Raw genomic sequence first — 12,559 nt, 5'->3', positions numbered from 1 at the left:
TAGTGTGTGTGTGAAGCAACAATTGTAGTGTGTGTGTGTGAAGCACACTTGGTGTATGTGTGTGAAGCAACACTTGGTGTAAGTGTGTGTGAAAGCAACACTTGGTGTAGTGTGTGTGTGGAGCAACACTTGGTGTAGTGTGTGTGAAGCAACACTTGGTTGTAGTGTGTGAAACCTTACTTGGTATGAATGTGTGGAGCAACACTTGGTGTAGTGTTTGTGAAGCAACACTTGGTGTAGTGTGTGTGTGAAGCAACACTTGGTGTAAGTGTGTGTGTGGAGCAACACTTGGTGTAGTGTGTGGAGCAACACTTGGTGTGGTTGTGTGGAGCAACACTTGGTGAGTGTGTGTGGAGCAACCCTTGGTGGTGTGTGTGGAGCAACACTTGGTGTAGTGTGTGTGTGAAGCAACCCTTGTGAATGTGTGTGTGAAACAACACTTGGTGAAATGTGTGTGTGAAGCAACACTTGGTGTAGTGTGTGTGTGAAGCAACACTTGGTGTAGTGTGTGTGTGAAGCAACACTTGTAGTTAATGTGTGTGTGAAGCAACACTTGGTGTATGTGTGTGTGAAGCAACACTTGGTGTAGTGTGTGTGTGGAGCAACACTTGGTGTAGTGTGTGTGGAAACACTTGGTTGTAGTGTGTGTGAAGCAACACTTGGTGTAGTGTGTGTGGAGCAACACTTGGTGTAGTGTGTGTGAAGCAACACTTGGTGTAGTGTGTGTGTGAAGCAACACTTGGTGTAGTGTGTGTGTGGAGCAACACTTGGTGTAGTGTGTGGAGCAACACTTGGTGTAGTTGTGTGGATCAACACTTGGTGTGAGTGTGTGGAGCAACACTTGGTGTGATGTGTGTGGAGCAACACTTGGTGTAGTGTGTGTGTGAAGCAACACTTGGTGTGAATGTGTGTGTGAAGCAACACTTGGTGTAATGTGTGTGTGAAGCAACACTTGGTGTAGTGTGTGTGGGCAACACTTGGTGTAGTGTGTGTGTGGAGCAACACTTGGTGTAGTGTGTGTGAAGCAACACTTGGTTGTAGTGGGACTGATGGCTGAAGGTAACACAGATGACGTAGTACACAGGGACCGAGATAATAGTAAAGTACTGAAGCTGAACACCGTCCGCCCCAACTCTGAGAGAAGACGTGTTGTTCGGCCAAGAGAAAACAGAAATTAAGTTTTGCTCAAAATCATTTTATAGGTAATCCTTAAAATGCTGATGACGGATCTGTGGCAGAAAAAATTTAATTTTGGTAATTAGTTTTCCTAATGACTTGGAGTCATCAGTGTTATTTTGGTCGAAAAACACTTTACTTCTTGGAATAATAAGTTAACATGTTTAAGCGCTACAGTTCATCTAGAACAACATAAAACAAATCGCCTTTGGAAAAGCACAGATGTCGAGTTGAAAACTAATTAAATTTTCTTAAGTCATTATGACAAGTGCCGGTAATTGCCAAAATTTCTCTTTCGACCTTAGATCCTCAATCAACTATCTTCACTGACAGTTTAAAATATAAAATAAATGAATGTTACGTCCCAGACTCCGCGGTGCTGGTGCAGTGACCGAACAGAGTCAGTCTCAGGTGTTATTCGAGTCGTACTTGGGTGAGGCGGTGTACAGTAAGTTTTGGATCAAATTATTTTTTAAACAGATTCAGTTTACGAACACAAGTTAATTTTACTTTTGTCAGTCTCTTATACAAAATTTATTGTCTTATGTGCAATAAAATTTATGCCCTCAGTGTGTGATGAGCATAACAACAATATAATACATATAATTACTCCTCCTTCTCTTCTACCCTCCCTTCCTTCTTCCTTTCTCCCCATCACCATCCATCTCTTCATCCTCCATTTACTCACATACTCAGTACTCCCTTCTGTTCCTCTTCCTCCTCCCCCCCCCGGCTTCTTGCATCTTCCCCCTGTCTCCTTCCCTTCCTCCTGTTCTACCCCCCTCCTTTAAGGACCCCCGCAGCGCCACACCAGCTGTCGCACCTCCACCAACGTCGCTGAGTAATTGGACTTAACGAGCGAGGGAGGATGTGTGGTTGTGTGTGTGTGTGTGTGTGTGTGTGTGTGTGTCAGCAACTAGTTACTAGTCCTTGATGCAGGTTGTCTTCCTCTAACACTGGTAACGTTAGATACTCATTAACGCCAGTAACATTAACTTGGATTATAATAACATTAATGTAACTATTTAATAATGCTGGTAACGCTATTTATTCGTTAACGCTGGCAGCCTGCCACTAACGCTGGCAACCTGCCACTAACGCTGGCAACCTGCCACTAACGCTGGCAACCTGCCACTAACGCTGGCAACCTGCCACTAACGCTGGCAACCTGCCACTAACGTTGACAGCCTGCCACTAACGCTGGCAACCTGCCACTAACGCTGGCAACCTGCCACTAACGCTGGCAGCCTGCCACTAACGCTGGCAACCTGCCACTAACGCAGGCAGCCTGCCACTAACGCTGGCAGCCTGCCACTAACGCTGGCAACCTGCCACTAACGCTGGCAACCTGCCACTAACGCTGGCAACCTGCCACTAACGTTGACAGCATGCCATTAACGATAGTACCACTAACTAATAAATATTCACGAGATAAAAACAGTGCGAGTGGCACCGTAACGTTTAGCGAGTCATTTGTTTCAGTGTGAGTAAATGCAGTAATGGAGCGGAGTGGACTACCAGCACACAAATATTACCTCCACGGGCTGCTGGTGGCTGCAGGTTATGTTTATTTAACTGTTTTAAGTCTACATTAATCTTTTTTTGTTTAATTACCTAGTTTTTTACAGGCTGTTTACAGTCACTTTATTTAACAATATGGAAACATTGGATATTATAATTGAAAACCTAAGTACTATTTTTTATGGACCTACTCGGACTCGAGGACTCCTTGGTGCGAAGTTTGCAGACGGAAGTAATCTCATTAACCTTATGCTGGGCAAACAGCACGATGAGTGTGATGTTCCACATACTGAGTGGGAACTTGACGCCGCCCTCGCCAGATGTAGGTCTACTGCCCCTGGAGAGGACGGAGTCATCTACAATATCGTGTGCCAGGCAATCCATTGTTAGCATTGTACAATGTGAGTCATGCCGAGGGCCAACTACCCACATCATGGACCAGCAGTATTGTTGTACCAATACCGAAACCAGGACAGCCTGATGCTTTTCGTCCCATATCACTAACCAGCTGCCTGTGTAAAATCTTTGAGAGGATGGTTCTTGGCAGACTCTTATATAGAATCAGAGAACACATGTCTCCTAACATAAATGACTTCACCCATGGTAAAGGTGTGCATAATTGCACCACTACACTTTTTACTGTACAGTACATGGTGATGAAAAACACAGATACACCACATATCTTGACCAAAAAGCTGCATTTGATATTACCAAAAGGCAACTTATATTGTACGAACTAGCCAAAATGGATATAGGAGGTCGTCTCTTACACCGGATAAGTGGTTACCTCACCAACAGAAGAGCTGCTGCACTGTTTCAGGGTTAAAAAAAATGAAGTTAAAGATATGCAACTTGGCACCCTCAAGGTGGAGTACTTAGTCCTACATTGTTCAATGTTCTTACGAATGCAATATTAAATTCAATACCAGACAGACCCAGCAATATCACAATCAGCTATGCTGATGATATTCTTGTACATATTAAATCTCATCGTGAAATGCAAACCACCCTGAACCATGTACACACAGCCAGTGAGACTCCGTCTTATTATCCCCACTGAGAAAACTAAAGTGTTCAACAAACAAGCTGGTAAACGCGAACGCGGCCCCGCCAAGCTCAAGATAGGTAACAACACTATTGACTATGTCTCTTCTTTTAAATATCTTGGTGTCTCCGTTCCATGTACAGTCTCACCCAAAAGCTCGTTTACTCTCCCAGCCAGCTATTGCTGCACTGCCTGCTTCAAACGTTTGAAACTGTCCCAGTACCAACCAGAACATGAAACCGATACGAATGAATCTAAAGGTTCGAAGTCACAGACTCAAGTTCATACATCTGAAGCAGGCAGTGCAGCAATAGCTGGCTGGGAGGGTTAACGAACTTTTGGGTGAGACTGTACCTTACCTGCCATACAACAGATAACCCGCCAATGTACTGACAGACTGAAACCTCTTAGAAGTGTAGCGGGGTACAGCCCACATTATGGTGCTAATATTAGAATTTTTTAAACAATGTACCTAGTCTATATAAGATCTCTGATAGATTGCCACGCACCAGCCCTGGTCGAAAAAATGCAAAATAAAGCCATCAGAATTATCCTAGGCTGTCCCATGAGCACTAAAGAACCTAATATGAGGAAAAAACTACTGTAGGTTCACCCAGTGTCAGACATAGAATAATTGAAGTCAACTTCATGGTAGCCCTGAAGATTTTGCGTGGTAATCCTGAAAACATTGTTTCCTTAAAATTGCTAGAATGTATGAACCATGGGACTGGTGAATCTAATTGGATCCAGAATGGATACAGAATGGATATAGAATCCTTGGAAAGAATTCAGAGGAGAATGACAAGACTAATCCCGGACATTAGGAACCTTGAGTACAGAGACAGGTTAAAGCATCTTAATTTACACTCCCTCGAGAGACGTAGAGTGAGGGGCGATATGATAGAGGTGTATAAATGGAAGTCAGGGCTGAACAAAGGGGATATTACAAAGGTACTCAAACTCTCCAACCAGGAGCGAACTCGTAACAATGGTTTTAAATTTGACAAATTTAGATTTAGGCGCGAAATGGGTAAACATTGGTTTGGATATAGAGTAGTGGACGAGTGGAACAAGTTACCAAATATCATCATTAACTCGAATACGCTGGATAGCTTCAAACATAGGTTGGATGGATACATGAGCGATAGGGGTTGGGTGTAAATGGGACTGCCCAGTATGGTCCAATAGGTCCGCTGCAGTTTACTCCATGCTTTTGTTCTTGTGTCCAAACTACAGCTACACATATGAAGATGTTTGGACTAGACCACCTGCACAAAGTTGAGACACAACAGCACTTCCTTCCACCCTGGCGGACAGTTCCCTTCGACATCACAATACCGACATATCCGCCAAAAAAATTAATTATACAAATTATTTATCTCCAACACACTGCCAAAGTGAGAGCTCTTGAACGCATACACACTCTACAGACTGATGATAATATCACACAGACCATCTACACTGATGGATCTCTTAACACTGCCACCGTTGTGACTCAACCTAACGGTAATGTTATTGAAAAAGGTAGCCCTGTCTACACCCAACCCCTATCGCTCATAATTATATCTGTCCAACCTATATTTGAAGCTAGCCAGCGTGTTCAAATTAACGATGAGGTTCGGTGACTTGTTTCAATCATCCACTACTCTATTTTACAAACCTGAAACGGCTAATAAAAAATAAATTCTAGTCACCTGACCTAACCACATGAATACACGTAAGTATACAAAATTCACATTGCTCAAATTATTCACTTTTACGGTTTTTCCCGCCTTTTGGTTTCATAAAATCGCCAAAAAGCTCAAATATGGGAAATGTAGAAAGGTGTTCAGGTGTACGGTAGTCAGGTATACGGTAGTCAGGTGTATGGTAGTAAGGTGTACGGTAGTAAGGTGTACGGTAGTCAGGTGTACGGTAGTCAATAGGTGACCTTGACTTGAAGAAGAGATACATAAAGGTTAATTATTTAGACGATACAAGGAGGAAGAAGAGGAAGAAGAGAAGAGAAAGAAGAAAGAAGAGGAAATAGGAAGAAGATGAAATAAGAAGAAGAGGAAGGGAAAAATAAAAGGAACAGAAGTAGAAGAAACGAAGAAGAAGAAAAAGAAGAAAAGAAAGAAGAGGGATACAAAAAAGAAGATAAAACTAAGTGAAATAAGCTTTGGGGGGACTAATCTTCAGGTGATCCAATAATTTCTAATGATATGAATTTTAGTGACCAGCATCAGAGGACTAAATTATCTGACCTCACACTCGTACCAGAGATAATCGACGCCATAGTTACCACACTCACAGTTGTTTATAATGTTCAGGTAAAGACAGTGATTTGTTTCCTCCGCCACCGCCATAATGCACAGGTGTATTAGACGATACCGACCGACTAAAAATGATCTTACTAACGAAGGTACAGAGAAAAGGCAGATATTTTAATAAAGAAGAACACAGGAGGAGTGGCATTCTTAACGGTGGCTAACGTGACTCAGAATAAATCATTCGTCGCCAGAGAGAGAGAGAGAGAGAGAGAGTCCGTTTTCTGTGACTGCCACAAGAGTTGGGTTTGTTTACATGTCAGGTGTGTGGTGTAGACTGCCCCAGCGGTACACATTATTGCGCCTGTGCCACTCACCTCCCTTCACTTCCTCCTCCGTCTGAATAAACCGGACTGAGGTAAGGAGGACGCTAACCTAACCTAACCTTACCGAACCTAACTTTCCTAATATAACTTAAACTAACGCTACCTGGGGGTTAGATTAGATTAGAATAGATTAGGTTAGGTTTGGTTAGTTTAGCGTTAGTTTAGGTTAAGTTTGGTTGGGTTAGCTGGGTGTTCGGGCATCTAAACATCAGGTAAAATAAACTAATTTTCACGTAATCTAATCTTCTTTATCGGGTTAATAGAGATAAGAGAAAGTCACGGTAGGTTAGGTCAGGTCAGGTTAGGTTAGGTCAGGTCAGGTTAGGTCAGGTTAGGTTAGGTCAGGTTAGGTTAGGTTAGGTTAGGTTAGGTCAGTTTTGCTTGACTTCTGTTAAGACCAGAGGCCTATTTAACCAGTTAACAGAGACCAGTCACAGTTAATGAAAAGGCGTTACAAAAACTCCTTCACAGATCAGTGTGAAATAGGGTGAAGAATATGGGTTAAGAATTAATGCTGTAAACACTAAAGTAATGGTTGTTTACAAATTGAAAATAAATCCGAAGATAATTATTAAGGCAGTCAACAGGGGACTTAAACAAGTGGAATTGTTTTTGTTAAGTAACATTATTTGCGATGGTAGATGTACGGAAGAAATTAAAACATGAATACGGCAAACAGAATCAGCATAATCTAAAAGACCAATGAAAATGGACATTAACTTCACTTTGAGAAAAAGGCTCCGTGAAAGGCTTTAATATGGACACTGAGCCGACACCAGAAAGAGGTTGGAGGCCTTTGAAATGTGGTGTTGTAGCCGCATGTTAAGAATAAGCTACACTAACAGGTAAACAAATGAAGAAGTACTAGAATTACATAAACCTCAAGATAAACACTTGAAATGTATAGAAAAAAAAGATACACTTTGGTTATATAATTAGGAATGAGGAGATAATAACAGAAATATTAATGATCAAAGTTGAGGGTAGGAGGGCCAGGGGAAGGCAGAGACTGGGATGGGTAAATTAAATTAAAAACTTGGTCCCCAGAGAGATACAAAACCTTAGAGGATTGGTAGAAACAGCCTGAGAACGTTTAGAGTGGAGGACTGTGGTCACCAACCCTCAGATGTGAGGACCGTACTCTGACGGATTGAGTCACCAGTCTCTCTCTCTCTCTCTCTCTCTCTCTCTCTCTCTCTCTCTCTCTCACACACACACACACACACACACACACAGATCAAACTCGTCTTAAAAGAATCAACATCTTTACCTCTCAAACGGTCAGACGAGTGCCACACAATACCTCAAAATGTGACGCCATATACAGAAGTAGTCATTCTCTCACCGTCGTAGCTCACCCCACCTCGTAAACCTGGCCTACACGACCAGCACAGGTATTGGATGGTGCAACTCTCTCTCTCTCTCTTTCTCTCTCTCCTGCCATCACACGGTCGTCACATGTAGTCCAGCAGAGATGAGAACAGCTGAGGCGATAACATTGATTTATACATAAAGTTAGTTGTGTTTGGCTCAGCCTCTGAAGCCACGATCAATATGTCCCCGCCTCCTCCTCCTCCCCCCCACAGTCATGACAACAAGCGGTGGATGATGTTTTGCGGGACGGTCTGAAGATAAGCTTCTGTGTACCTTGAGAGAGAGAGAGAGAGAGAGAGAGAGAGAGAGAGAGAGAGAGAGAGAGAGAGAGAGAGAGAGAGAGAGAGAGAGAGAGAGACAGAGTGACAGACAGACACACACAAACAAAATCAGACACACAGACAGACAGGCAAGCAATAACAAAATCAGACTGGCAAACAGGCAGACACCCAAACTGAAAGAGATAGACGGATAGAAAAACAGACGAACAGAGAAAAAGACAGACGAGAGAGAGAGAGAGAGAGAGAGAGAGAGAGAGAGAGAGAGAGAGAGAGGTGTTATTGGGGCTCAACAAAGACCCTTCCTCTAAAAAACACAAACACCAGGGGATGGTACAAGCAGTTCCTCAAGCGGTACGCCAGGCGCTCTTGATTGCTTGTGCTGGTGATAGTTTTTATGGTAGGGAACCAAGGCAGCAGGTGGGGGAGGCAGATACCGCCATACTTTATTTACCTCGACAGCTGTTTCATTACATATTATTTATACATTGTCACAGCTTTATTAATACACCCCTGTATAAATAAATAAAACAGCCTTGTGATATAGAAAAAATACTTTCAATTCGCTATGATCAATATTTTATTTTGATTCACTTTCAATGGATTCATTATTATTCACTATGTTGTTACGGGGTTATTTAAGTGTTTTTTTTTATAATATATGAACGGCAGCTCGCTGTTATTGTTCACATAATGTCCGTCATTCATTTATGTCGTCGTATTTCTTGCGGTAGTCGATATTATACATATATTTCAAGATATATATTCACAGTGATATATACCCCAACCTCAGGTGTACCTGGACGACGCCCCGATACACTGCCACACTTTGGGCTGTTTTTAACACTCATAACTATTGTGTTCCTTAACCATATTCCTTGATACTCCACTATACAGTTAGGGTGGACATAGTGAAGGTTAGTCTCTAGAACTATACTATACTATACTATACTATACTATACTATACTATACTATACTATACTATACTATACTATACTATACTATACTATACTATATATACTATACTATACTATACTATATATATATACTATAATATACTATACATATACTATACTATACTATACTATTATACTATACTATACTATACTATACTATACTATACTATACTATACTATACTATACTATACTATACTATACTATACTATACTATACTATACTATACTATACTATACTATACTATACTATACTATACTATACTATACTAACTATACTATATATATATTATACATTATACTACACTACACTATACTATACTATACTATACTATACTATACTATACAACATGAAGACACCAAACAATCGTCAACGACATTATCATTATTTATTTACATTAAAACAAACACTTTACCAGGTGATGTATAACTGTGTGTGTCTGGTAACTATTCGGCGCTATATCGGTATCTGATATTCGCCCAGTTAGTTCACTTCCTTCAGTATTGATTTCGACAGTCAACTTTAAGCCACAACACAGAAGACTTAATATTATGAGACACTGTGGTTTAGAAATTCAAAAACATTCTTGCTTTAATTTAAATAAATCTTTAATCATTAGAATATCAAGGCAGACAGCTGTGTTCAGGTGCCAAGGTCAGGGCCAGGCAGGCTACTGGTGCCAGGGTCAGGGCCAGGCAGGCTACTGGTGCCAGGGTCAGGGCCAGGCAGGCTACTGGTGCCAGGGTCAGGGCAGGCAGGCTACTGGTGCCAGGTCAGGCCAGGCAGGCTACTGGTGCCAGGGTCAGGCCAGGCAGGCTACTTGCCAGGGTCAGGGCCAGGCAGGCTACTGGTGCCAGGGTGCTCAGGCCAGGCAGGCTACTGGTGCCAGTCAGGGCCAGGCAGGCTACTGGTGCCAGCGCCAGGCCAGCAGGCTACTGGTGCCAGGTGCCGGGTCACAGCCAGGCAGGCTACTGGTGCCAGGTCAGCCAGGCAGGCTACTGGTGCCAGGTCAGGCCAGGCCGCACCGATGACAAGCAAGTCAGGCCGTTAGGCCAGGCCGTGGGTCAGGCCAGGCAGGCTACTGGTGCCAGGGTCAGGCCAGGCATACTGGTGCCAGAGTCAGGCCAGGCAGGCTACTGGTGCCAGGGTCAGGGCCAGGCAGGCTGTCAAGCTGGGTCAGCCGGCTACTGGTGCCAGGTCAGGCCGCTACACATACCAAGGGTCAGGGCCAGCCAGGCTACTGGTGCCAGGGTCAGGCCAAGCAGGCTACTGGTGCCAGGGTCAGGGCCGCCAGGCTACTGGTGCAGTCAGGGCCAGGCAGGCTACTGGTGCCAGGAGTCAGCGCCAGGCGGGTACTGATACCAAGGTCAGGCCAGGCAGGCTACTGGTGCCAGGGTCAGGCCAGGCAAGCTACTGGTGCCAGGTCAGGCAGGCAGGCTACTGGTGCCAGGTCAGGGCCAGGCAGGCTACTGGTGCCAGGTCAGGTCGAGCTACTGGTGCCAGAGTCAGGCCAGGCCGGCTACTGATACCGAGGTCAGGCGGCAGGCTACTGGTGCCAGGTCAGGCCAGGCAGGCTACTGGTGCTAGGGTCAGGGCCAGGCAGGCTACTGGTCAGAGTCACGCCAGGCCGGCTACTGATACCGTCAGGGCTAGGCAGGCTACTGGTGTCAGGGTCAGGCCAGGCAGCTACTGGTGCTAGGTCAGGCCAGGAAAGCACTGGTGCGGTCAGCCGACCTAGTCCAGGTCAGGCCAAGCAGGCTACTGGTGCCAGGGCCAGGCAGGCTACTGGTGTCAGGCCAGGCCAGGCAAGCTACTGGTACCAGGTCAGGCCGCAGGCTACTGGTGCCAGGGTCAGGCCAGGCAAGCTACTGGTACCAGGGTCAGCCAGCAGGCTACTGGTGCCAGGGTCAGGCCAACCAGGCTACTGGTGCCAGGGTCAGGCAAGCTACTGGTGCCAGGCCAGCTACTGGTGCCAGAGTCAGGCCAGGCCGGCTACTGATACGTCGACCAGGCAGGCTACTGGTGCCTTAGTCAGGGCCAGCAGGCTACTGGTTCCAGGGTCAGGCCAGGCAAGCTACTGGTGCCAGAGTCAGGGCCAGGCAGGCTATTGGTGCCAGAGTCAGGGCCAGGCTTTTGTGCCAGGGTCAGGGCCAGGCAAGCTACAGGTGCCAGAGCCGGGCCAGGCCGGTTACTGAAAAAAAAGGCCAGAAGGCTACTGATACCAAGGTCAGGGCCAGGCAAGCTACTGGTGCCAGGGTCAGGGCCAGACTTACCCTGATGTTGTCATAACAGTAAAGGCAAACAAGGTCGTTACTGTAATGTCCAGTGTTGTTACGTGAGCCAAGGTAAGCACTGCCGCCCCAGACATATTTAAACAACTTCTGAAATACTGTCATCCACAACCACACTCAATACGTCATCCACTACCACAGTCAATACGTCATCCACTACCACACTCAATATGTCATCCACTACCACAGTCAATACGTCATCCACTAACACAGTCAATATGTCATCCACCTCTTACACAGTCAATACGCGTCAATTCACTAACACAGTTAAAGTCATCCACTACCACAGTCAATGCGTCATCCACTAACACAGTCAATATTTTCATCCACCAACACAAAGTCAATACGTCATCCACTACCAACACAGTTAATAAGTCAATTCATTAACACAAAGTCAAATAATACGTCATCCACTAAGACAGTTGGTCAAGTCATTCACTAACACAGACAATGTCATTCACTAACATAGCCTGTCACATATTCATTAACACAGTCACGTCAGTTATTAACACAGTTAATACCATCCACTAAGACAGTCAATAATGTCATCCACCAACACAGTCAATACGTCATCCATTAACACAGTCAATACGTCATCCACCAACACAAAGTCAATACGTCATCCACTATAACAGTCAATACGTCATCCACAACACGCAGTCAATACGTCATCCAATCAAACACAGTCAATACGTCATCCACCAACACAACAACACGTCATCCACCAACAGTCAATACGTCATCCAGTAACACAAAGTCAATATGTCATCCAGTAACACAGTCAATGGCCGTCATCCACTAACACAGTCAATACGTCATTCACTAACACAGTCACGCCGTCATCCAGTAACACAAAGTCAATACGTCATTCACCACAGTCAATACGTCAACCACTAACAGTCAATAATGTCATCCACAACACAGTCAATACGTCATCCACTCAACACAGTCAATACGTCATCCACCAACACAGTCAATACGTCATCCACCAACACAGTTAATAAGTCATCCACTAACACAGTCACGTCATCCACTACCACAGTCAATATCGCCAACACACTAACACAGTCAATACGTCATCCACTCAACACAAAGTCAATAATGTCATCCACTAACACAGTCAATAATGTCATCCACTAACACACAGTCAATATCGTCATCCACTAACACAGTCAATACGTCATCCACTACCACACAGTCAATACGTCATTCACTAACACAAAGTCAATACGTCACCGCACAGTCAATACGTCATCCAGTAACACAGGTCAACACGTCATCTCAC

General features: G+C 44.4%; 1 protein-coding gene across 1 annotated transcript; it reads left to right on the top strand.

Annotated features, from left to right (window-relative positions):
- The first annotated feature begins 2,832 nt into the window (after positions 1-2,832).
- LOC121856520 (glutenin, high molecular weight subunit PW212-like) lies at positions 2,833-11,178 on the top strand. Its single transcript, XM_042352119.1, has 4 exons — positions 2,833-3,019; positions 9,500-9,991; positions 10,075-10,542; positions 10,631-11,178. Exons 1-4 carry the CDS (start codon positions 2,833-2,835, stop codon positions 11,176-11,178), a joined length of 1,695 nt encoding a protein of 564 aa, XP_042208053.1.
- Positions 11,179-12,559: the final 1,381 nt, after the last annotated feature.

Source organism: Homarus americanus, unplaced genomic scaffold, assembly GCF_018991925.1.
Source record: "Homarus americanus isolate GMGI-L3 unplaced genomic scaffold, GMGI_Hamer_2.0 scaffold21551, whole genome shotgun sequence".
In the NCBI taxonomy this organism is placed as follows: Eukaryota; Metazoa; Arthropoda; class Malacostraca; order Decapoda; family Nephropidae; genus Homarus; species Homarus americanus.
This window is presented reverse-complemented; position numbering and strand designations above follow the sequence as displayed.